This window comes from Hyperoodon ampullatus, assembly GCF_949752795.1.
Source record: "Hyperoodon ampullatus genome assembly, chromosome: 4".
In the NCBI taxonomy this organism is placed as follows: Eukaryota; Metazoa; Chordata; class Mammalia; order Artiodactyla; family Ziphiidae; genus Hyperoodon; species Hyperoodon ampullatus.
The window spans coordinates 52637586-52660164 of NC_136917.1; the positions used below are offsets into that span (position 1 = coordinate 52637586).

The window sequence follows — 22579 nt, forward strand, 5'->3', positions numbered from 1 at the left end:
TGCTAGCTTTTGCCTTTTCTGACTTTACTTTTTTTTTTTTTAAAGAGGCTTAGTTTAATTAGTTAGCTTTTCAATTTTAGGAGCCACTCATGCTTAAGTGTCTTTTATCTTTTACCCAAGTGGTGATGTTTTCCGGTATCAGCCCGACTTCCTGATAAACCTTCACAGCTGAGCCTGATTAAGTGGTTTCTGTAGAAGTCATCATTAGAGTATTTTAGGTGACTTTATTTTCAGTTTAGAACTTTATCCCTGAGGCTGTTTAGTGGGGACGTTACCAAATTGATCGTTGGACCATAGCTCAGCAGAAGCCCTCTGCCTCGGTGGCGAAGGTTCCTTTTCCATTTGGATTCAGACAGCCAATAATGAAACCGATGCTGTTACTGAAACAGCACAAATTTTATTCAATGGCCAGAGAATGGAGAAGTGGGAAATTAGTTCGCAAATCAACTTCTGGGGGTGGGGAGTTGATCAAGGCAAGATTTTTAAAGGCAGGGTTAATGGTGGTGGTGGGTGCATATGCATTGGTTTTCTGGGAAAAGGCAGGGTTCTTCCTGCAACTGCGTGCCACTTCTTTTTCTTCCTTCTGTGGTCCGGTACTTCCTGTCATGGCACTGGTAGGTGTGTCATTCAGCATGATATTGTTATCATGAGCATATAATGAGGCTGAGGGTCTACTGGAGGTCAGGTCTTCCACCTTCTTGGATTTGGCTCGTTCTAACCAATTCTGGTGGCCTCTTGTTTTTCTGTTCTGGTGGTTTCCTGTAAGACAATATAACACTTCCCTTCCTTCAAGAAAGAGGGCACGTTAGAGCTTGAGGCTAATAGTCATGGTAACAGTGGTGAAGGTGGGATCTGTTTTTTTTCCCAGAAAAAGAAAAACTAGGTGCTCACTAAGTATATATATATATATATATATATATATATATATATATATATATCTGTGTGTATAAATTAAAACCTAGTCCTAGATATGGACCCCCAAGGTGAGATTGAAACCGTGCAACTCAGATTGGGACTTGAACCCACATGCTGGGACTCAAACCTGGCCAAAACCCAGATTGGAACTTGAACCCACAGTCATTTTTTTTTTTGGATATATTTAATGATTTTAATTGTGCCCTATGTGACCACGGGAGAGAAGGAGATTAATCTTGAGATGTTATGGAATGCCTTCTTATTTATTTATTTTTTTAACATCTTTATTGGAGTATAATTGCTTTACAATGTTGTGTTAGTTGCTGCTGTATAACAAAGTGAATCAGCTATACATAAACATAAATCCCCATATCTCCTCCCTCTTGCCTCTCCCTCCCACCCTCCCTGTCCCACCCCTCTAGGTGGTCACAAAGCACCCAGCTGATCTCCCTGTGCTATGCGGCTGCTTCCCACTAGCTATCTATTTTACATTTGGCAGTGTATATATGTCCATGCCACTCTCTCACTTTGTTCCAGCTTACCCTTTCCCTTCCCCGTGTCCTCAAGTCCATTCTCTAGTAGGTCGGTTTCTTTATTCCCGTCCTGCCCCTAGGTTCTTCATGACCTTTATTTTATTTTTAGATTCCATATATATGTGTTAGCATACGGTATTTGTTTTTCTCTTTCTGACTTGCTTCACTCTGTATGACAGACTCTAGGTCCATCCACCTCACTACAAATAACTCAATTTTGTTTCTTTATATGGCTGAATAATATTCCATTGTATATATGTGTCACGTCTTCTTTATCCATTCATCTGTCGATGGACACTTAGGTTGCTTCCATGTCCTGGCTATTGTAAATAGAGCTGCAATGAACATTGAACCCACGGTCTTTTAATTGAGATCACACACCTGGTCTCAGGACTTAATGAAACTCAGGTTCTTGATTCTCATCACAGAAAGAATTCAGTGAGAGACAAAGTGATAGGTAAGAAGTGGATTTATTTAGAGAGAAACACACTCCACAGACAGAGTGTGGGCCATCTCAGAAGGTGAGAGGCACCAGCGTACGGGGGTTGTCAGTGTTTATAGGGGTGGATAATTTCATAGGCTAATGAGTGGGAGGAGTATTTCAGCTGTTTTGGGGAAGGAGTGGGGAATTGGACCATGGCCCACTTTTTGACCTTTTATGGTCGGCCTTGGAACTGTCATGGCGCCTGTGAGTTTGTCATTTAGCGTGCTGATGTGTTACAATGAGCATATCCTGAGGCTCAAGGTCTACTGGAAGTCGAATCTTCCGCCATCTTGGACCTAGTTAGTTCTCACCAGTTTTTGTCATGTCCTATGGCTGTCATTCTTTTAAAGGTTGTGCCCTGCCCCCTTCCCTCCTGTTTCAGGATCACTTCTGTTTTTGGGGGCTTGTTCAACTGCTTTTCTCTTTTCCCTTTACCATTTTGAGGTGACTTGCAATTCGGGGGCCTTTCTGACACAAACATTGCTACTATGAACAAAGGTGAATAAATATCTGTTTAAATCTCTGCTTTCAGTTCTTTGCTGGATTATATAGTAATTCTGTGTTTAATTTTTCAAGGAAACTTCCTAAAAGTTTCTTTTTGAGATAGCTGTCTATGTTTGTCCATGACAGCAATGGACAGTATCATTACTGTGTATTTTTCTCATACTGTGGACAAGTAATATGCTAGCTGTCAAATACATATTTTGCCATATACATACAGATACATATGCCTCCAGGTAAGCAAGCACTCAAAAAACTGACTAAGGAAACAGAGGAATATCTGAAGGAAAATAGGGATTGGTGGAAATCTGGGAAACATGTAAGGCTTCATACACATTTCTGCAGCCTAGGGGAATGGCCAGCAACTGTGAAGCAGAGCTGGTAGTAACCCAGGCCAGCCAAGTCTAACCTCAGGGATCCTCAGAACAGGAAACAGAGATCAAGATATTACCTGGGGCAGACATGGCTCTGCAGGTGCTCCCCAATTCTGGGAAGGCAACCCTCAGGCCAGTGTTGCTCAGTCTTTTTTCCATTATCACCCCCCAACTAAGGATCCTTTGTAGACTTTCCTAATTGTCCCCCCCACCCAATGTTAATACTAATATCCTATAGTATTATTCTATAATTATGATAAATATCCTAATTATCTGTTTATACACTGTATTATATCTTTGCTATATACATAAAAATTGCAAGATATTTTTCACTTCCATGAAGAAATTGTCATCTGGTTTCAATATTGTCCCCGCTGAGAAAGCGTGCTTTATACTGCATTGGGTGTAATAGTCTTTTGTAGTTTTTGTCTCCATCTCTCCAAATCAAAACAAAACAATCACCCGTTCACCCCCACTCTCCCCCCCCCCCCCCAAATTCCAAACAAAAATCAAAAGAACTTTTTGGTGAACTCCCATGTGGTTCTTGTAAATCCCACATTTTACTTTTCTGGGAGAGGTGCAGGAGATAATATGGGTGCTAATAGTCTTGTCATGCAAGTGTTCTTTTTTTAGTCCAGTTGTCTGAGTACTTCGGGATGACTGCAACTGCTGCGGAAATGCAGGGCCTTCATTATGCACTCACACAGAGATATTTTTTTTTTAAGTTTATGAAATACATTTTCAATGTGTGATAAAATAATTTGTTATTTCAGCCACTCTCCTGGCAAGGCCCCATTATTGGTTCCATCATTATTCTTATTGTGTTGATTAGGAGGCTGAAGCAGAGAGAGATTGAATTCAACAGCATGTGAAATATTTGTCACTGAAACAATGTGGGCAAGTCAAGCAACTTGTGCCTCTTTTTAAAGAAGGTCTGGCCTAGACATGTTATGGCTAAAGAGATCTGAATATGCTGCTTCCTTAGGGTGTGTGCTTATTTGAGCCTTATGAAATCCATTTTAATAGTGGAAGATAATTCTTTGAGACAGAAGATACTGTTCCTGTGTATATACTAGTATATATATATGTATGTTGTGTGTGTGTATATATATTGGATGCAGGTATGTGGATATATGGATATATACACACACACACTATATGCTATATGTATATAGTATAGTATATTCAGGTACTATATATGTAGTCCAAATGGGCATTGGAAAAATCTGTTTGTTGCATCATTTTTTTAAACTAACTGTATTAGTTATCTGTTGCTGTGTAACAGACTACCCCAACACTCCACAGCTTGCAACAGCGCACGTTCATTGTCTCTCAGTTTCTGTGGGTCAGGAGTCTGGCATGGCTTAGTTGGGTGCTCAGCCTTATGGTCTCACAAAGATGTAATTAAGTTGTTGGCTGGGGCTGCGATCTCATCTGAAGGCTCAATGGAGAGGATTCAGTTCCAAACACTCACGTGGTTGCTGGTAGGATTCTGCCGGCCTCCCTTGGTTCCTTGCCATGTGGGCCTCTCTGTGCAGCATCTCACAACATGGCAGCAAGCAAGAGGGAGGGCAAGAGGGTGCAAGCAAGGCAAAAGCCATAGTTTTTTTGTTTCCTAATCACAGCAGTGACATCTCTTTATTTTCTGTATTCTGTTCATTAGGAGCAAGTCACCAGTTGTAGCCCACAGTCAAGGGAAGGGGTTACACAAGGGCATAAATACCAAGATGTCAGGAACACTAGGAGCAGTGTCAGAATTGCCTGTCATACTGACCTAAGCAGATTGGTGTGCCAGGTTGTATGTACAGTTGTTAAGGTCTTTTTGGTACCTATTGGGAATGGTGAGGGTAAGCTGCACCCACATAACCTCACTACCAGCTTATGAAAAAGTTCTGCAACACATACAGATGCTTTCTTAATCATTTACAAGGAGACCCAAAGTAGCTTCCTGTTCTGTAAGTTTGATTACATTTCTGTCCTTCTGGGTGCTTCGTTCTCTGCAGGCAGAGCTGATGATATTCCAAAGGCAAGATTCAGCTCTTTTACAGATAGCATCAGGTAGCCAGAATCTTCAGTCCAGTGTCCGGCTACAGGACTATTTAGTCATAAACTGTGGGTGCCTTCCCTAAAGTTGGCAGGTGAAGGCATTGCTAAATCGTCTTAAATCCTCATTGCAAGGATGAGTGTTGCTCTAGAATTTTGAGCTAATCCCCATATCTTAAGTTCTACTAATTGAGGTAATGAGAGTCCATTTCTAATATCCATTATGCTGGCTAGCAAGCCAGTGAAAATTCACTATTTTAACATTCCTTATGCTAATTATCAAAGCCTCTGGTGGTTTCTGATAAAGATTACCGAGGTTTCTATGGAGTGAAGATTGCTGATTAGAATGCTCATAACCAACGCCTGGAGCGTGAAGCGTACATTAGGGCAACTTACTACCTGCTGAATAACTTGAGCTAACACATGCATCATAACATTATGCTGCACATGCTGAAATATTTTGAAGCAAATTATAGACATCCTATTAATCGTTTTCCACATGCCAACTCCTGAACTAAAAGCCTAGTATGTTCTGCCTTTAGAAAGATTATTCAGTGTGAAACAAGGTTTTGCCTGTGTGCTTAACAAATGTGAAGCTTTAGAGAAGTGCCCCTTGGTACGTGATCTGGTCTTCTTATTTCCCAGATGTCACGTTTCACATCTTGGACCCTCAAATTTCTCACCTCTAAAATGGAGTGATAATAATCTTTCACAGGGTTATTTTAAGGGTTAAGTGAGGTCATATATATGAAATATGCCTGGCACATAGAAAAACTTAAATAATCACTAGCATTAAGAGAAATTCTCTAATAAGAAGTATATTTTTTAAGTAAATAGGCTTTTAAATATTTATCCAAACAAAAATTTTACATAGCAGCAGTATGGGTAAGGTTTCGTTTCTTTAAAAATTATTTTTCTAATCATTTTTTAGATCCATAATTTTATTACTTGTTGTATCTACATTTAACATTTTGATATAGATCCTTCCATATATCCTTGTGTATGTTTGCATATGTATGTATATGTTTTTTTTTTGAATAACAAAATTGGAATTGTTCTGTTTATTTAGCCCGACCTTGTCATTTATGGACATACTGTGAACATTTTTCTGTGTCATTACACATTCCTTGAAAACATGATTTTTGATGCTTTCATAATATTCCACTGGCATAATAGCTCTTATTGTTGTTTTCTATTTTTTTCACTATTATAGATAATATTATAGTAAATCCATGAATGTAAATATTTGTGTATATTTCTGATCACTTCCTAGGCTAACAAGTGTGCACATTTTAAAGACCTTTTTTTTTCTTTTTACATCTTTATGGAGTATAATTGCTTTACAATGGTTAGTTTTTGCTTTATAACAAAGTGAATCAGTTATACATATACATATGTTCCCATATCTCCTCCCTCTTGCGTCTCCCTCCCTCCCACCCTCCCTATCCCACCCATCCAGATGGTCACAAAGCACCAAGCTGATCTCCCTGTGCTATGCGGCTGCTTCCTACTAGCTATCTATTTTACGTTTCGTAGTGTATATATGTCCATGCCACTATCTCACTTTGTCACAGCTTAGCCTTCCCCCTCCCCATATCCTCAAGTCCATTTTCTAGTAGGTCTGTGTCTTTATTCCTGTCTTACCCCTAGGTACTTCATGACATTTTTTTTTCTTATATTCCATATATATGTGTTAGCATATGGTATTTGTCTTTCTCTTTCTGACTTACTTCACTCTGTATGACAGACTCTAGGTCCATCCACCTCACTACAAATAACTCAATTTCGTTTCTTTTTATGGCTGAGTAATATTCCATTGTATATATGTGCCACGTCTTCTTTGATATGTAACACCAATTTGCTTCCAGAAGAATTCTGCCCATTTGTAGCTTCCACCACCAGCTGGCTCTGGGTATTATCAGCTTTCTTGCTGTACGACTTGAATGAATCACAACCTCTTAGGAACTTGCATTTGTCACTAGGAAAGCAGGGCTAATTAGTCTATCCTCATGGGATTGTTGTGAAGAAGAAATGAAGTTGTTAGCTCCAGTCTTCTGATTCTTACTCCAAAGACAGTGAGAGTTAATGCTCTGTCATTAACTAGTTGTGTGACCTCAGTCCTCTTCCAAGGTTTTAATTGTGTTACCTTGGGCTAGTTGCCCTGAACTGCTCAATTCCTTATCTATGAATTGACTATATAGTGTCCACACATGCATGGCAGTCACAACTCTAAAAAGAGCGGACATTTCAAAACCCAGTAATAATTCCAAGATAGAGGAAAAGAGCAAATAAAACTGTCATTCAAAAGAATAAACTCACAAAGATGACATAAGAACACTAGTGAAATGTTCTGCTGACTATATATTAGAGACTTCTATTTCGTGCTTGATTATGTGAATTCTTTCAATATTCTTTTCATTACTTGAATCACTTGAAGAACTGATGAAATATTTTCTGTCCCTCTTATTTCCCAGCTTTCAACTTAAATCTGTTGATAATACTTTTTAATCCCACTCTTGGGTGCTCAAATAGATTGATTTACTTGATATTTATTCATTAGATGCCATGAGAATATTACCAGGATTCTGATTTTTAACAACTTATTTCTAGATCAGTTAAGTAATAGCAGCTGCTCTCTTTTTGCATATCCCACTCCCCATCAACTCATCTCAGCCTGCTCTTATCTCTAGAGTTTTTAGTCCTGAGAAATATAACCTTTGCAGTGAAAACATCTTAGTGAAAATGAGTATTCTGCAACTGATAACAGTTTTTGTTCCTTCCACGAAGTTTAAATCCATGCCTTTACCTTGACTGTGAGACTCAGGAATCCAAAACCCCTCAATGGCTCATTTGAATTCATCATGGTTGTGATAGACTACTCAGCGGTAAAGCTTCTGGGAATCCCTTAAGTCAGCCAGCTGAAATTCTGGGGTATTATCTTCTATGAAACTAGATGAAACCTGGGAAGTTAAGCTCTTTCCTGAAATGATAGAAAGTGGTTTCGTGAGCTTGAGATGAGTCTCTGTCATTATTTGCATAGTGATCAGAAGTCATGTCCCTGCACAGTGGACTGTGCAGCACAGGGGCCAGGAATCAGGAAATCTGAGCTCTGGCCCTGCCTTGGCTGCACTCTCCTGGCCATGGTGCTTGGACTAGCTATTCTCAACTTCACTATAATTTTTTGTAAAATCAGGGATTGGACTAGCAGGTCATTTTCAATTCTGACATTGTATGATTTTTTTTTTTTCCGAAACCACCCTCCTTTTCCCCAGTGTGTAAATACCAAGATTTTTAACTGTGATTAAAAATCTTCCAACAAACAAAAGCCCAGAAGCAGATGGCTTCACAGGCAAATTCTATCAAACATTTAGAGAAGAGCTAACACCTATTCGTCTCAAATTCTTCCAAACTGTAGCAGAGGGAGGAACACTCCCAAACTCATTCTATGAGGCCACCATCACCCTGATACCAAAACCAGACAAAGATGTCACAAAGAAAGAAAACTACAGGCCGATATCACTGATGAACATAGATGCAGAAATCCTCAACAGAATACTAGCAAACAGAATCCAATAGCATATTAAAAGGATCATACACCAGGATGAAGTGGTGTTTATCCCAGGAATGCAAGGATTCTTCAATATACGCAAATCAATCAATGTGATACACCATATTAACAAACTGAAGGATAAAACCCATGTGATAATCTCAGTAGATGCAGAAAAAGCTTTAGACAAAATTCAACACCGATTTATGATAAAAACTCTCCAGAAAGTAGGCAGAGGGAACTTACCTCAACATAATAAAGGCCATATATGACAAAGCCACAGCCAACAGCATTCTCAATGGTGAAAAACTGAAACCATTTCCACTAAGATCGGTAACAAGACAAGGATGCCCACTCTCACCACTATTATTCAACACAGTTTCGGAAGTTTTAGCCACAGCAATCAGAGAAGAAAAAGAAATAAAAGGAATCCAAATCAGAAAAGAAGAAGTGAAACTGTCACTGTTTCCAGATGACAGGATACTATACATAGAAAATCCTAAAGATGCTACCAGAAAACTAGTAGAGCTAATCAATGAATTTGGTAAAGTTGCAGGATACAAAATTAATGCACAGAAATCTCTTGCATTCCTATACACTAATGATGAAAAATCTGAAAGAGAAATTAAGGAAACACTCCCATTTACCACTGCAACAAAAAGAATAAAATACCTAGGAATAAACCTACCTAAGGAGACAAAAGAACTGTATGCAGAAAACTATAAGACACTGATGAAAGAAATTAAAGATGATACAAACAGATGGAGAGGTATACCATGTTCTTGGATTGGAAGAATCAACATTGTGAAAATGACTGTATTATCCAAAGCAATCTACAGATTCAGTGCAATCCCTATCAAACTACCAATGGCATTTTTCAGAACTAGAACAAAAATTTCACAATTTGTATGGAAACACAAAAGACCCTGAATAGCCAAAGCAATCTTGAGAAATATAAACGGAGCTGGAGGAATCAGCCTCATGGACTTCTGACTATACTACAAAGCCACAGTAATCAAGACAGCATGGTACTGGCACAACAACAGAAATATAGATCAATGGAACAGAATAGAAAACCCGGAGATAAACCCACACACATATGGTCACCGTATTTATTTATTTATTTTTTTGCGGTACGTGGGCCTCTCACTGTTGTGGCCTCTCCCGTTGCGGAGCACAGGCTCCGGACGCACAGGCTCAGTGGCCATGGCTTACGGGCCTAGCCACTCTGCAGCATGTGGGATCTTCCCGGACTGGGGCACGAACCCGTGTCCCCTGCATCGGCAGGTGGACTCTCAACCACTGCACCACCGGGGAAGCCCCAAGGACACCTTATTTTTGATAAAGGAGGCAAGAGTATACAATGGAGAAAAGACAGTGTCTTCAATAAATGGTGCTGGGAAAACTGCACAACTACATGTAAAAGAATGAAATTAGAACGCTCCCCAACACCATACACAGACTCAAAATGGATTAAAGACTGAAATATAAGGCCAGACACTATAAAACTCTTAGAGGAAAACGTAGGCAGAACACTCTGGGACCTAAATCACAGCAAGATCCTTTTTGACCCACCTCCTAGAGAAATGGAAATAAAAACAAAAATAAACAACTGAGACCTAATGAAACTTAAAAGCTTTTGCACAGCAAAGGAAACCATAAACAAGACAAAAAGACAACCCTCAGAATGGGAGAAAATATTTGCAAATGAAACAATAGACAAAGGATTAATGTCCAAAATATACAAACAGCTCATGGAGCTCAATATCAAAAAAACAAACAGTCCCGTTAAAAAATGGGCAGAAGACCTAAATAGACATTTCACCAAAGAAGACATACAGATGGCCAAGAGGAACATGAAAAGATGCTCAACATCACTAATTATTAGAGAAATGCAAATCAAAACTACAATGAGGTATCACCTCACACCAGTCAGAATGACCATTATCAAAAAAGCTAGAAACAATAAATTCTGGAATGGGTGTGGTGAAAAGGCAACCCTCCTATACTGTTGGTGGGAATGTAAATTGATACAACCACTATGGAAAACAGTATGGAGGTTCCTTAAAAAACTAAAAATAGAACTACCATATGACCCAGCAATCCCACTACTGGGCATATACCCTGAGAAAACCATAATTCAAAAAGAGACATGCACCACAATGTTCATTGCAGCACTATTTACAATAGCCAGGACATGGAACCAACCCAAATGTCCATCGACAGAGGAATGGATAAAGAAGATGTGGCACATATATACAATGGAATATTACTCAGCCATAAAAGAAACAAAATTGAGTTATTTGTAGTGAGGTGGATGGACCTAGAGTCTGTCATACAGAGTGAAGTAAGTCAGAAAGATAAAAACAAATACCATATGCTAATGCAAGTATATGGAACCAAAAAAAAAAAAAGGTACCGATGAACCTAGTTGCAGGGCAGGAAAAAAGAGGTAGACATAGAGAATGGACTTGATGACATGGGGTGGGAGGGTGAAGCTGGGGCGAAGTGAGAGTAGCATCGACATATATACACTACTGAATGTAAAATAGGTGGCTGGTGGGAAGCAGCCACATAGCACAGGGAGATCTGCTCTGTGCTTTGCGATGACCTAGAGGGGTGGGATAGGGAGGATGGGAGGAGGCTCAAGAGGGAGGGCATGTGGGGACATGTGTATGTATATGGCTGATTCACTTTGTTATACAGCAGAAACTAACACAACATTGTAAAGCAATTATACTCCGAAAAAGATGTTAAAAAAAAGATTTTTAAATTTGTCTGACAAAGTCTTGAAGTCTGCATAAAAATTCAGGAGTTGAAGCTAAGTATGGATCCAAGAGCATCAGAGATAATTCATGTAACAAGTAGATGGTCACGCGTTGAGGTGTTAGTAACAATATATTTAAAAATAAGACACACACTTTTACTTTTTTTTTTTTTTGCCATGCCATGTGGCTTGCGGGATCTTAGTTCCCCGACCAGGTATTGAACCTGGGCCCTTGGCAGTGAAAGCGCGAAGTCCTAACCACTGGACCACCAGGGAATTCCCAGACACATGCTTTTAAAAAAATACTAATTAGCAAGAGAGGGTAGTAAGCACGTGGTACTGATGTTCCAATTTCATTTTAAAATCCTATGCACGTGAGCTGAATACACCACATATTACAAAGATTGTAAATCTCTTAGATAGATGTCTTTGAGTATTGGTGCCTGGTAATAGATACGTTGGCTTGTTTTCAGTCCATGTCTTCTGTAAATGCAGGCTCTTCTGGAAAATTTGGAGAAAGCCAGTTATAGTAATAATAGTTGTAGCTATAATTTATTGAGTGTTTACCAGGAGCCAGGCCCTGATGAGGAAGTGGAGGCACACGTAGGTTAAATTACTTGCATGGTGTCATCAGCCAGTGTACAGAGCTTAGTACGCATACGACTTTGAAGTAGACACTCGAAGTGTACAGCATTGTACTTGCTTTGCTGTTGCTCTTTTACGCTCACAGCCAACTGGAATCTTTGGATATTTGGGAGCCATGTTCTCCTCACTGTTCTGGATGGAATTTCCAACCAGTCTGTTACTTTTCTGAGCCCGTTCTTGTACTCTGTTGTGCTAAATTCAGAGACAATGAGAAAATAGGAATTTGTGGCTACCGTAAATCTTCACGTACCTCATGTAAACCTAAGGCAGACACAGAATTGAAAACTGAAACAGCTCTGGCTGGGCTGCATTGAAATAGCAGAAAAATAGGGGCTGTATCCGCAGCTTGTGTGGACTAAGAGTGTTTTAGTCACAGATCTTTGGTGGATCAAATCTGTTGTAGGATCGGGCTTGGATTCAGCTAGGCTCTTGGTGCAAAATTAAGGCTGTTAGTTTGACCAACAAGGCCAGGAATTAATACAGAATTCTGGACAGAGCAACTTGAATTGCAAAGCTAATTTAATTTTTTGAAGGTACATCTAATAGTTAAACTTCAGTTGTGTGCTTAAGCCCTGGAGCATGCTAATTAATGCCCCTTGAGCTCTCTGAGGTGTCCAGCTGTTCCTCTTGGTCATTCTCACCCCTTCTGTCAGTGGTCATTTCTTATTCTGTATCCCCACTCTATGGTAGAACTTCATCTCTTGCTGAAGGACCCCTTGCTGTGCCCACACTCTGTGGGACTAGGGGCACCAGGTAAAGCCCCAAGCAGATGATGGGGAGGATGCTGTCTGCCTGTTAAGGAGAAAAGAAGCCTTGTATTTCATGAGCCCAGGTTTGTTGGAGTGATGTTTCTTGTCACTTTCAGTATCCTCAGAATTCCGCTTGCTGCCTGGGATTTGACCCCTTATTCTTTGTCTAGGTTTCTTTCTTAGATTCTGGCTAAACGATTTTTTTCTGAATTTCCTTGGTAAAGGAAAATGGTGGGTTTTTGAGAGTTGAGTTGTTGATACCCAGTTTAAGAAGAATTTAAAGGCTATAATTAAAAATTTTCTTGATCACTGGCCTTTGATGAGGATGTAGCTTTTGTTACTTTTAAAGACATTGATGTTTGTTAAAGCCCACTAGTTTTTCTACTCTTTGCACTTCTTGATATGTTTGAAATATTTCATAATTTAAAAAATTGCTGCACTCCCCCCAAAAAGACTTATTCCATTTTTAAGCAGAATTAAAAAAAACATTTTATATAAAATGTTTTTGAGTAGGTATTACCTGCACATAAATGTGTTAAATTATATTTGCAGCAGAGCCATTTATGTTCTTTTGCTCTTGCGCTCTCTGAAAGCAGCGTATCCTGTACTGACCAGCTATGTGACCTTGGGCAAGCTGTTTAATTTTCTGAGTCTCACTGTTGTCATCTGTAAAATGAGGATAATACAGGAACCTATTTCAGAGAGTACTTGTGAGGAGTGAATGAGTTGCATACATAAAATGCTTAGGAGCAGACTTGGCATACAATAAATGATCAGTTGTTACTGTTTTGAAAAATATTTATTTATTTATTTATTTGGCTGTGCCGGGTCTTAGTTGCGGCTTGCGGGATCTAGTTCCCTGCCTAGGGATCCAACCCAGGCCCCCTGCATTGGGAGAGAGGAGTCTTACCCACTGGACCACCAGGGAAGTCCCAGTTGTTACTATTATTTAAAAAGAAAAATGCAAGGAAATTATAGGCAAAAACTTAATTTTTTCATTATGACATGATAGACAAATGTTTAGTGGTTATAATGAGGCTGTTTTGGAGTCAACCCAACCTGATTTTAAATCTCCGTCCCCTCTCTGATAGGGTATATACGAACTTAAGATAAAAAGAGAATTATCTGGGCACCCATTGGATTTGTTTATTGTCTAGGCATCAGTTGGATTTACTTACTCTGTTAGAGACAATTCATTGATTAAATGTACCAGCATGCTGCTAACCATTTTCTCTCTCAGAATAGGGAAGAAACAAGGGGAAATTATGACTGAGCTTAAATCTGATGAATAGTGAAAAAAATGGCTAATAAAGGGAATTGATAGGAACCTTGTTGTTTTTTAGTTTGGTAGTATAAGAGTTGGTACAAGACTTGGTACTAGGACCCTTTGGTGCCAGGCACCGAGCCAGTGCTGCTTCAATGTAAGGAAGATTGTCTTACAATTAGGCCTGAGACAGAGGGAATAAGGAGTATAAAGCATCCCATCCATGGAGGTTTCTAAGCAAGATCACAATTGTCAGAAATGTCATGGGTGGATGTGGCACTGCATGGGAGGCTGGCTTTGATGTTTAAAAAAATTACTGATAATTATACCCAACAGATACACATGAACAAGCCATATTTTGCATGAAGTCTAAGTCAGAAAAACTGAAATTATATACAAGTCACATTTAAAAAAACGAAAAATGGAAATAGACTTATTGAGTCACACTGGAGGGTGGGAGACCAGTGACTAAATGCCTTTTAGCCAACAAAAGGTTCATGTCAGATCAGGGTTTATTTGCAAATTGGCAATATGGAAATGGCTTTGTCATCTTCCATTGTGATATTTGATCCCAGGACAACTCCTTAAACTGGATGGTCCACTTCCATTTCTTTGCTGAGAGTTTCCTATCTGGACTAGATAATATAATGTGCCTTCCAATTTTTAGATTTTATTATTTTGGAATATATTCTTTTCCTTTACAAACTGTGAGATTAAATGTTCTCCTTAAGGAAAGAGGAAGCTTTATAATGTGAAGCAAAGACATCTAAATTACTGTATCAGTTTAATGTTCTGCAGTTACATTTAAAGATTTTGAGTTACTTATCAAAATAAAAGTGAATCTCACTCAATAGTTTATTAGCCCCTGTGGGAAAATTATATTGAAGTCATACAGTCTGTTAGGATATTCCTACTTGAAAAGCATTATATTTAAAATAATTTGTGGATGCAATTAAATATTGATTTGTATATTAAGAATCATGCCATTTAGTTTGGGCGTAGGGCTGAAATACCTGCTTTATGTATCAGGCTTTTTGAACATAATCAATAGGGAAGGGAAGGAAAGCCCTTGCTGTGTACCCAGCATCATACTAGGTGTCCTCACACATGCAATCTCATTAAAACCCTACAGCCCCCAGTGTTGTAAGATCCTGGATCCTGGACTCTTAATCCAGATTGCCTTGGGTCAAATCAAGGCTCTACCTCTTGGTTATTATGTGATTTTGGTCCAGATGCTTAATTTCTCTGAGCCTTGGGTCTCATCCAAAAGAAGAAAATACTCTCTAAGGCAGATAGGAGGGTAAAATAAGCCAGTGCAGATGAAGTACTCAGCACAGTTCCTGGCACACAGTGTGTGCCAGTGCATTTGAACTCCTGTTGTTTGGTGTTATCCTGGTTTTATAGATGAGAAATCCTAAATATAAAAGAATTGGACAGCATCAGATTAAAAGATACTTTATTGTGGCAAAGAATCCTTTCCTGGAGAAGCATTGAGCAGTGTTCTCTTATCTTTTGATGAGAAAACTGAATGAGGATTCCTCCCTTCCTCCCTCCCTGCGGTTGAAGTGGGCTAGAGGCAGATCAGACAGAGCCTTAGGTTTTAAGAGCAGTGGAACACTGTTGAAGGGTTGAAGCAGGGAAGCGACATTTTCTTTTTTCTACCATTTATTCATACTGTTATGATTCTACATAACGGAAATGAAAAGATTCCGAGAAAGTTTTTTGTAAACCAACTTAATAAAAAAAGTTTAGAATCAAAAGGGAAGTGATATTTTTAAAGTAAACTCAATGTGTACCTTTTTATCAAAAGGTGAGTGGTTTTATAATGCACACTTCAGCATCTGAGATTATGTCACTTTCTAACTCCTCTCGGCTAATCAGGATTCTTCAGGACTCATTTTAAGTCCCTGCTTTGCTGTCAGTTCTTTCCACAGCATTCCCTTCCTTTTGTCTTTCATTCTTTATTCTTTCCTTGTTTGGTTTTTTTTTCATTTCCTATGGCAGCCCCTGTTATCCTGACCTTTCACCACACTTTCTAGGATGCCAGCTACTGGGCAGATCGCACTATAATTCCAAAATTCACACTCATCAGCCTGGCATTCAAAAGTATCAGTTGGTCCGTCTTATGATTCATCAACATTGAGCATGTATTTTGTGCCAGATTCTGCACCAGACAATAAGGATTCAAACGTAAGTAACTTTTGTTCCCTGTTTCTGAGCACCTTACCATCTAGTGTGGTAGACTTGTAAGCCGATGATTGATGGGTTGATTGATAGATTCATTCGTTCATTCAGTACACATTTACTGCATGCCTTCTGTGTACTGGGCATTGTTTTCCTAGGGGTTACATCTTGAACAAGACAGACAAGGCCTCTAGCCTTATGGGATTTGAATTCTAGTGGGATTAGATGATCATGAAAGAGATTTAGATGAACAACCATTTACTGAGTGTCTACCAGAGGCTAGGTACTGTGGTAACCAGATCAGACATTATTTTGACAAATTCTTAGCACAAACCCAAGTTACTATATTATCTCCATTCAAAGATGAGGCAGTTGAAGGTTGGAGAATTTAAAGTGCCCAAGGTTTCACAGCTAGCTTGGACTCAACCCTAAAACCTTTCAAGAGTGTTGTTGCCTAATTACAGGGCTATTTGTGAGATGTTTTATGTGCTGTTGTCTCTTCCAGGAAAGAGCAGAACTAAGGTGGGAGGAAGAGTATGTGTGAGCAGGTGGGGAGTTTGCAGGGGAGTGGAAACATTGGAAGTGTAATAGTCTCGTCTCCTGCTGCATCCAGTCCGCTTAACTGCACATGGACTGATGTTCCCACCCCCGTGCGTTTTGTTAATCCCTCTGCTTGGCCCTTCCCCTCACTCTTGTATGTCACACTCATAACCAGGCTTGGGTCTTATACAAACCATTCACCTTCTAGCAGCTTCTGCAGGTCCTCCGTTTACGCAAGATCAGTCTCTACTTCCCTTCTTCCATTGACCTTTTTTTTTTTTCAAGTGTGATAATGTTTCTCAGAGGCTGTGTTGTTTTTCAGTTATTTTGCATTCTTCTAATTCCTCCCAAGAGACCGATGATGCCCTCTTGAGTAGAAGCATCATGTCTTATATTCATCTCATTCCTCACAGCAGCAGTGCAGTCTTTTACACACAGTGGGCACGGATACTGTTTCCGGTACTTATTCCAAAGCCATGATCCAAAAGAAAGCTTGTTTTCTGTGGCGGGAGGAGAGGTCTTCCAGTGCCTAATCTGGTTATCACAGTACCTAGCTTCTGGTAAACACTCAGTATGCAAACAGTTGTTCTTCATCTAATTATGGCCAATCTTTTATCATTGTGATAACTAACTGAGCAATTCTCTTTTGTTAAGAGCTCCCTATATATGTGTCTTTTGAGAACTGCTTTAGAACTTTGTAATTTTTTTTTTTTGGCTGTGCCACACAGCTTGTGGGATCCTAGTTCCCCAACCTGGGATCAAACCCAGGCGCCTGGCAGTGGAAGCATAGAGTCCCAACCACTGGATGGCCAGGGAACTCCCCAAGAACTTTGTAATTTTTATAACATCTAATATTACCCTCTTCTCCTCTGCTTGGACCTTCCCCTCACTCTGTATGTCACACTCATAACCAGGCTTGGGTCTTATTCAAACCATTCATCTTCTAGCAGCTTCTGCAGGTCCTCCCTTCATGCAGCCCTCTTCGGGGACTCATAGGTAAATCAGAGCTTCTTAAGGAAGCATCAGTTTGATAACAAAATAAAGATAGCATCTGGATCTAGCCACATTTAGTTCCAACTTATTCTGCCTTCTCTTCACGCAAGCTTTTCGTTTTCTGTAATAATCAGCTATTTTTCAGACACTTCTGGAGTGGGGAATTGGTGAAGTGTTTTGAATCTGAAAGACGTGACTTTGGGACCCCTCTGTGGGAACGTGTCTGACCAGCACAGCCCTGGTATTAGGGAAATGAGCCTGGGAGGTCTCCCTTGTCTGTACATTGGCAAATACAGAAAGATGGCCTGGTAACAGGGAGAAAAAATTCTCAGAGGGGAAGGACATAATCAAATCAAGCTGGTTTATGGTTTGTCAGTCCAAAAAGCTTTTAAGTTAAGCTCTATCTATAAAGGTGGATCCACATAATGTTTGTTCTGCATTTCAGGCATCACTGTGTGATAAGTGGTGTAAATTTAGCCCCTTTAAGCCTGATCTCTTGGGGGTTGAATTTTAAGCATTGAAACTATTCGAAAGGACTCTATCCATTGGGTTTTGATTTGGTCCTTCCTTACCAAAGAGACGGACTAAATAATGGCTTGGCCTCCCTGGTAGGTTTTGTGTTTTTAATTCATTTATAGGTCTCTCTCTGTTTGCCCCTGTTCTCCACCTTCTATTTCTAACTGTTCTGCTTAAAAAGACTAAAGTGGTATGAGAGAGGGGGAAAAAAGGGAAAGAAAATCAACTGTCACAGTGTGAGCATAATTGATTCAATAAATAATGTCTTTCAATTCCCAAGGCAAACCCCAGCGTCTTCACTTGTGTCAGTTAGCGCTCAGCTCAGTAAATGGTGGCGTTCTTAATTTAGACAGATGGGGAGAGCTCACCTGTGCTCACTTCCTAAGGAAGGAGTCAGCTTTTCTGGTTTTAAAGACATTCCGACTAGACTTATGGGCCCACTCTGCCAAAAGAAGCTTGCAAAGGAATTACCATGGCTATTTTTATTCTTCCTGAAAATAGAAGGAAGGCATTTAATTATTGCCCAGGGGTTTGTTGAAACAAACAAAAGAAGTTGAGACAAGGGGAATGAAATCTATTAGTCTGTAAGTTCCATGAAGGCAGGGACTTAGATTTGTTCACCACTTCATCTCCAGTGCACATAGCAGGTACACAATAAATATTGGTTAACTGTTCTGTTGTTGAGTGAGAGAGAGCACAATTCAGATCTTAGGTTAAGCATTAAGTTAAATTTCATTCCACTGGTTGTTTCATCCCCCAACCCCTCCTTTTCCCCCTAGTTCTTAAAAAGGTGAGTAGCTCTAAGAGTACAAGAGTATATTACTGTATCTTCACAAATGATTAAGGACAATTATTTCCTCAATTCCCAGGCTTGCAGAGGTGGTATCAAGCTGCTTTTTACAAATTCTAGTATATGAACTAGTTGTGCTTCAGAACCACATGAGGAATATTTGCAGATTCCATGCCCCAGTCCTCGAAGTTCTGATTGAGTGGGTCTGGGTAGGGCTTGGGAATCTGTATTTGCTTTTGTGGGTTCCCCTAGTAATTCTGGTGTGCACCTGCACTATCCAGTCAACCTCCCAGTCCCCTTGGCTCTCTGGTCTAAGTTGCAACTTTGTAAAAGTGATTAGCCTAAGGTACCCAGCACAATAATTGGCAGGGCTGTGACCAGAACCCAGGTCTCTTGACTCTGAAAACAGGGCTCCTGGTCCTACAGTCTACTGTTGTGGCTCACCCCACAGTCCGTACTCCTTGGCCTTGCCAAGATCCTTTAATTAATACTTCCTCCTCTCAAGCTAGTGGCAGTATTTGTGGTGATAGCCAGCTAGAATCTGAAGGACCTTCGGAAACCTCAAGGAAACGTTAGATTTTGTTCAGTGTACTTTAGGACTCAATATATTTTATTGTCTTCTTGAGGTGCATCCCCCTCCTGTGGCTCAGAACAAACCCCAGGTAAGAAGTCCCTGCCTTTCTCTTGTAGGCCCACTCAGTGTCCCCCAGCCCTGCCTGACCATGTGGAGCAAGCAGCTGGTACTTGTTAAAGGTACAGCCCTCTGGGGCCTGCTTGAGTCCTATGAAATCAAAGCCTTCCTGTGCGGGGCCTGGGGACCTGCAATTTAAGTTAGCATTGATCATTATTATTCCCTCTCATCCACACTCCTGTCCCTGAGAGCATCGTGTCCCATTCCCCACAATCCAGCTTTGAGTTCCTTAACACCCCAGTTCATAATTATATCACAATCCTGCCTTTCCGTCTGAAGGTTCAGCCTCTGGTACAGGACTTGTCCTTGAAGGAGGAAAGAGGGAGTATCTGCTTTCCTCTTTTTTCCGGGGTAGAATTTGACCGGCCGGGGTGGGTGGGCAGTCAGCTTGATGCGTACAAACAGCTTGATGCGTACAGTCATGGAGTGAGCCTTGCAAGGTTAAGGGGTGCCCTTGAAACCAGAATTCAGTGTCTGTTCCTTCCCTGGCTTTATTACTTAATAGCTGTATAACGTTGGGAAAATTACTTAACTCTCTTTGAATTTCTGTTTTTCTCATCAGTAAAATGGGGGTAAGAATAGTACTTGTTCATAGATTTTGTGTGTATTACACAAGGTGTCCTAGTCGGCTCTCGGACACAGACTCAGATGGACATTTTTATGCGGAGGGTCACTGGAGAGGGCTCTCGGAAACAACTCTTGTAAGGGAGCGAGGCAAGCAGGATTAGGTAGAAGGTGACGTTGAACAGTGATGCAGTTGTGATGTAGGTCCCAGCTGATCCCGTGGGGAACTGTGGCAATGGGATGCCCTTCAGAGTTGTCCCGAATTATGGGCGGGGGCTGGGTCTTTCTACGCTATACCCACCAGCCATGAGATGTGGGCCACCCCTGCAGAGGGGCATGACCACAGGGAATGCATCTCCCTTTGGCTGAGGGTAGCTGCGTGCCAGCCTATGGTGCTGGCAGAAGGGGGAGGAGTGCCTGAGTCCTGGGGGTATCTCCGTGGTGCACCCTGCACCCACTGCCTCAGATAATGCACATACAGACCTTAGCAGTGAGTCTAGCACATTTGTAAGTGTTCAGTGAACACAGGCATACCTCGTTTTATCATGCTTTGCTTTAGCACACTTTGCAGATATTGCACTTTTTACAAGCTCAAGGTTTGTGGCTACCCTGCATCAAGCAAGTCTTTTGGCATTATTTTTCCAACATCGTCTGCTCACTTTGTGTCTCTGTGTCACATTTTAGTAATTTCAAACTTTTTCATTATCATTATACTTGTCATGGTGACCTGTGATTTTTTTTTTTTTGGCGGTACGCGGGCTTCTCACTGCTGTGGCCTGTCCCGTTGCGGAGCACAGGCTCCGCACGCGCAGGCTCAGCGGCCATGGCTCACGGGCCCAGCCGCTCCGCGGCACGTGGGATCCTCCCAGACCGGGGCACGAACCCATGTCCCCTGCATTGGCAGGCGGACTCGCAACCACTGCGCCACCAGGGAAGCCCGATCTGTGATTTTTAATGTCACGATTGTAGTATTAACTATTACCATGATTATTCCAGCTCTAGCAGTGCCACTTAGTAACTGGGCCACTTTCAGGAAGTTCTTAACATCACTTGGATGGCTTTCTTATATTTAAAATGGAAGAGGCACAGTTCTGCTCTGCCTGCTTCCCTGAGTAGTTCTGAGCACATGTGAGGATAAAGTATGTGAAATTGCTGAGTAGAATATTATAAAAATGTAAAGTATGACTACGAGCCTTTTCTGAAAAGAATATGTGGCCATGGCTTGGATTCCTTGAAGGGAAAGGTTGTGATAAATGTAAAAGTGCTTGTCCGTGAAATGTGGCATTTTGATTTTTCTTTCTTCTCTCCATAGGGAATTAGAATAATGGAGATGCTGTTAAAGGAACAGTGTGGTGCCCCCTTAGCTGAATAAAGAATCATCAGTGAGTACCAAAAGCAAAATCAGAATTATTTACTCAAGCCATGTCTTCATGCTTATAAGCCTGAGTATTATGCATCAGCCTCCCTGGGCTATTCATGCTGTACGTTTCCCAGTTATATGCATGGGATACTGCCTCACAGGTTTTTGTTATCCGTTCTGTACCTTTATTTACTTGGTTCTTTGATTTTCAAAGCAGTTTTGTACTACGTTCTGGGTTACAACTGCACTCAAATTGTTTAAACTGTTTAACACAATCCACCATGATTAGCACCCTCAAGGTGGCATAGGTTTGTAGAGACTGCAGTTCAGAATTAACTGAAGCTTAATTTCATTGTCCTGAGAACAGTGAAAGGAGGGGTTTAAAATTGTATTTGGAGCAGATTTAAACTGCTTCAACTGTTTAAAAGAAAACAAGAAAGGGGCATGTTGATTGGCCAGTGAAATACAGACATTTTACCAGTCATGAATACTCCTCCCGATTTGGGGGCAGGGTGCTCCCTGAAATGCTATTGAGAAGGATTCCAAGGCATTGAGAGTAACTCTCCAGCTCTGGGTAAGAGTGTTATGATTGATTAACAATGTCTGCCATGGGCACAGGATGAAGAATATAGCACTTGTGCTGTAGCACATGGCACTTTTAGGGCAAGTGATGTAGGGTTAACAGATAAGCAGGGGGATTTTGGAATTACTTCCTTTCTTTATTCCTTAAGTTTTTATTGTCTGCCTCAGGGACAATGGTCTTCATGGTGGAAAGCGCAGAACAAAATTATCTGAGAGACTCAAAGCCTAAAATAAATTTGTATAGTGGATTTGCATCTTACAAGATTTATTGGACTTTGATTTTTAATGTCTGAGAGAAGGTAAAACCTTTGAGTAGAGCACACATTGTTGTGGGTAGTTCAGAATTACCTCAAATTTCCTTATGTTGGCTTAAAACTAGAGTATTCATGGTTTTGTGTAAGCAACTTGGTCTCTAATTTTGATATACAATAAAGTTTGAGAACAGTTAACCAAAGAGGAAGCAAAAGGAATATTTGTGTACGAGAACCTCAGCCTTCAAAGCATGCTGGCCAGGCCTGTGAATGAGAATTGGAGAAT

At 40.5% G+C, this 22579-nt stretch overlaps 1 protein-coding gene across 2 annotated transcripts in view; it reads left to right on the plus strand.

The window, feature by feature from the left end:
- The window catches only part of PRELID2 (PRELI domain containing 2), a gene marked incomplete at both ends in the record, with an annotated part of 70600 nt that extends 49128 nt beyond the window's left edge, over positions 1-21472 (plus strand). For both annotated transcript variants that reach the window (XM_079702270.1, XM_079702271.1), the window contains one exon: positions 21413-21472. In XM_079702270.1, coding sequence (XP_079558396.1) covers positions 21413-21472 — 60 coding nt within the window. The remainder of the gene's footprint in view (positions 1-21412) is intronic.
- Positions 21473-22579: the final 1107 nt, after the last annotated feature.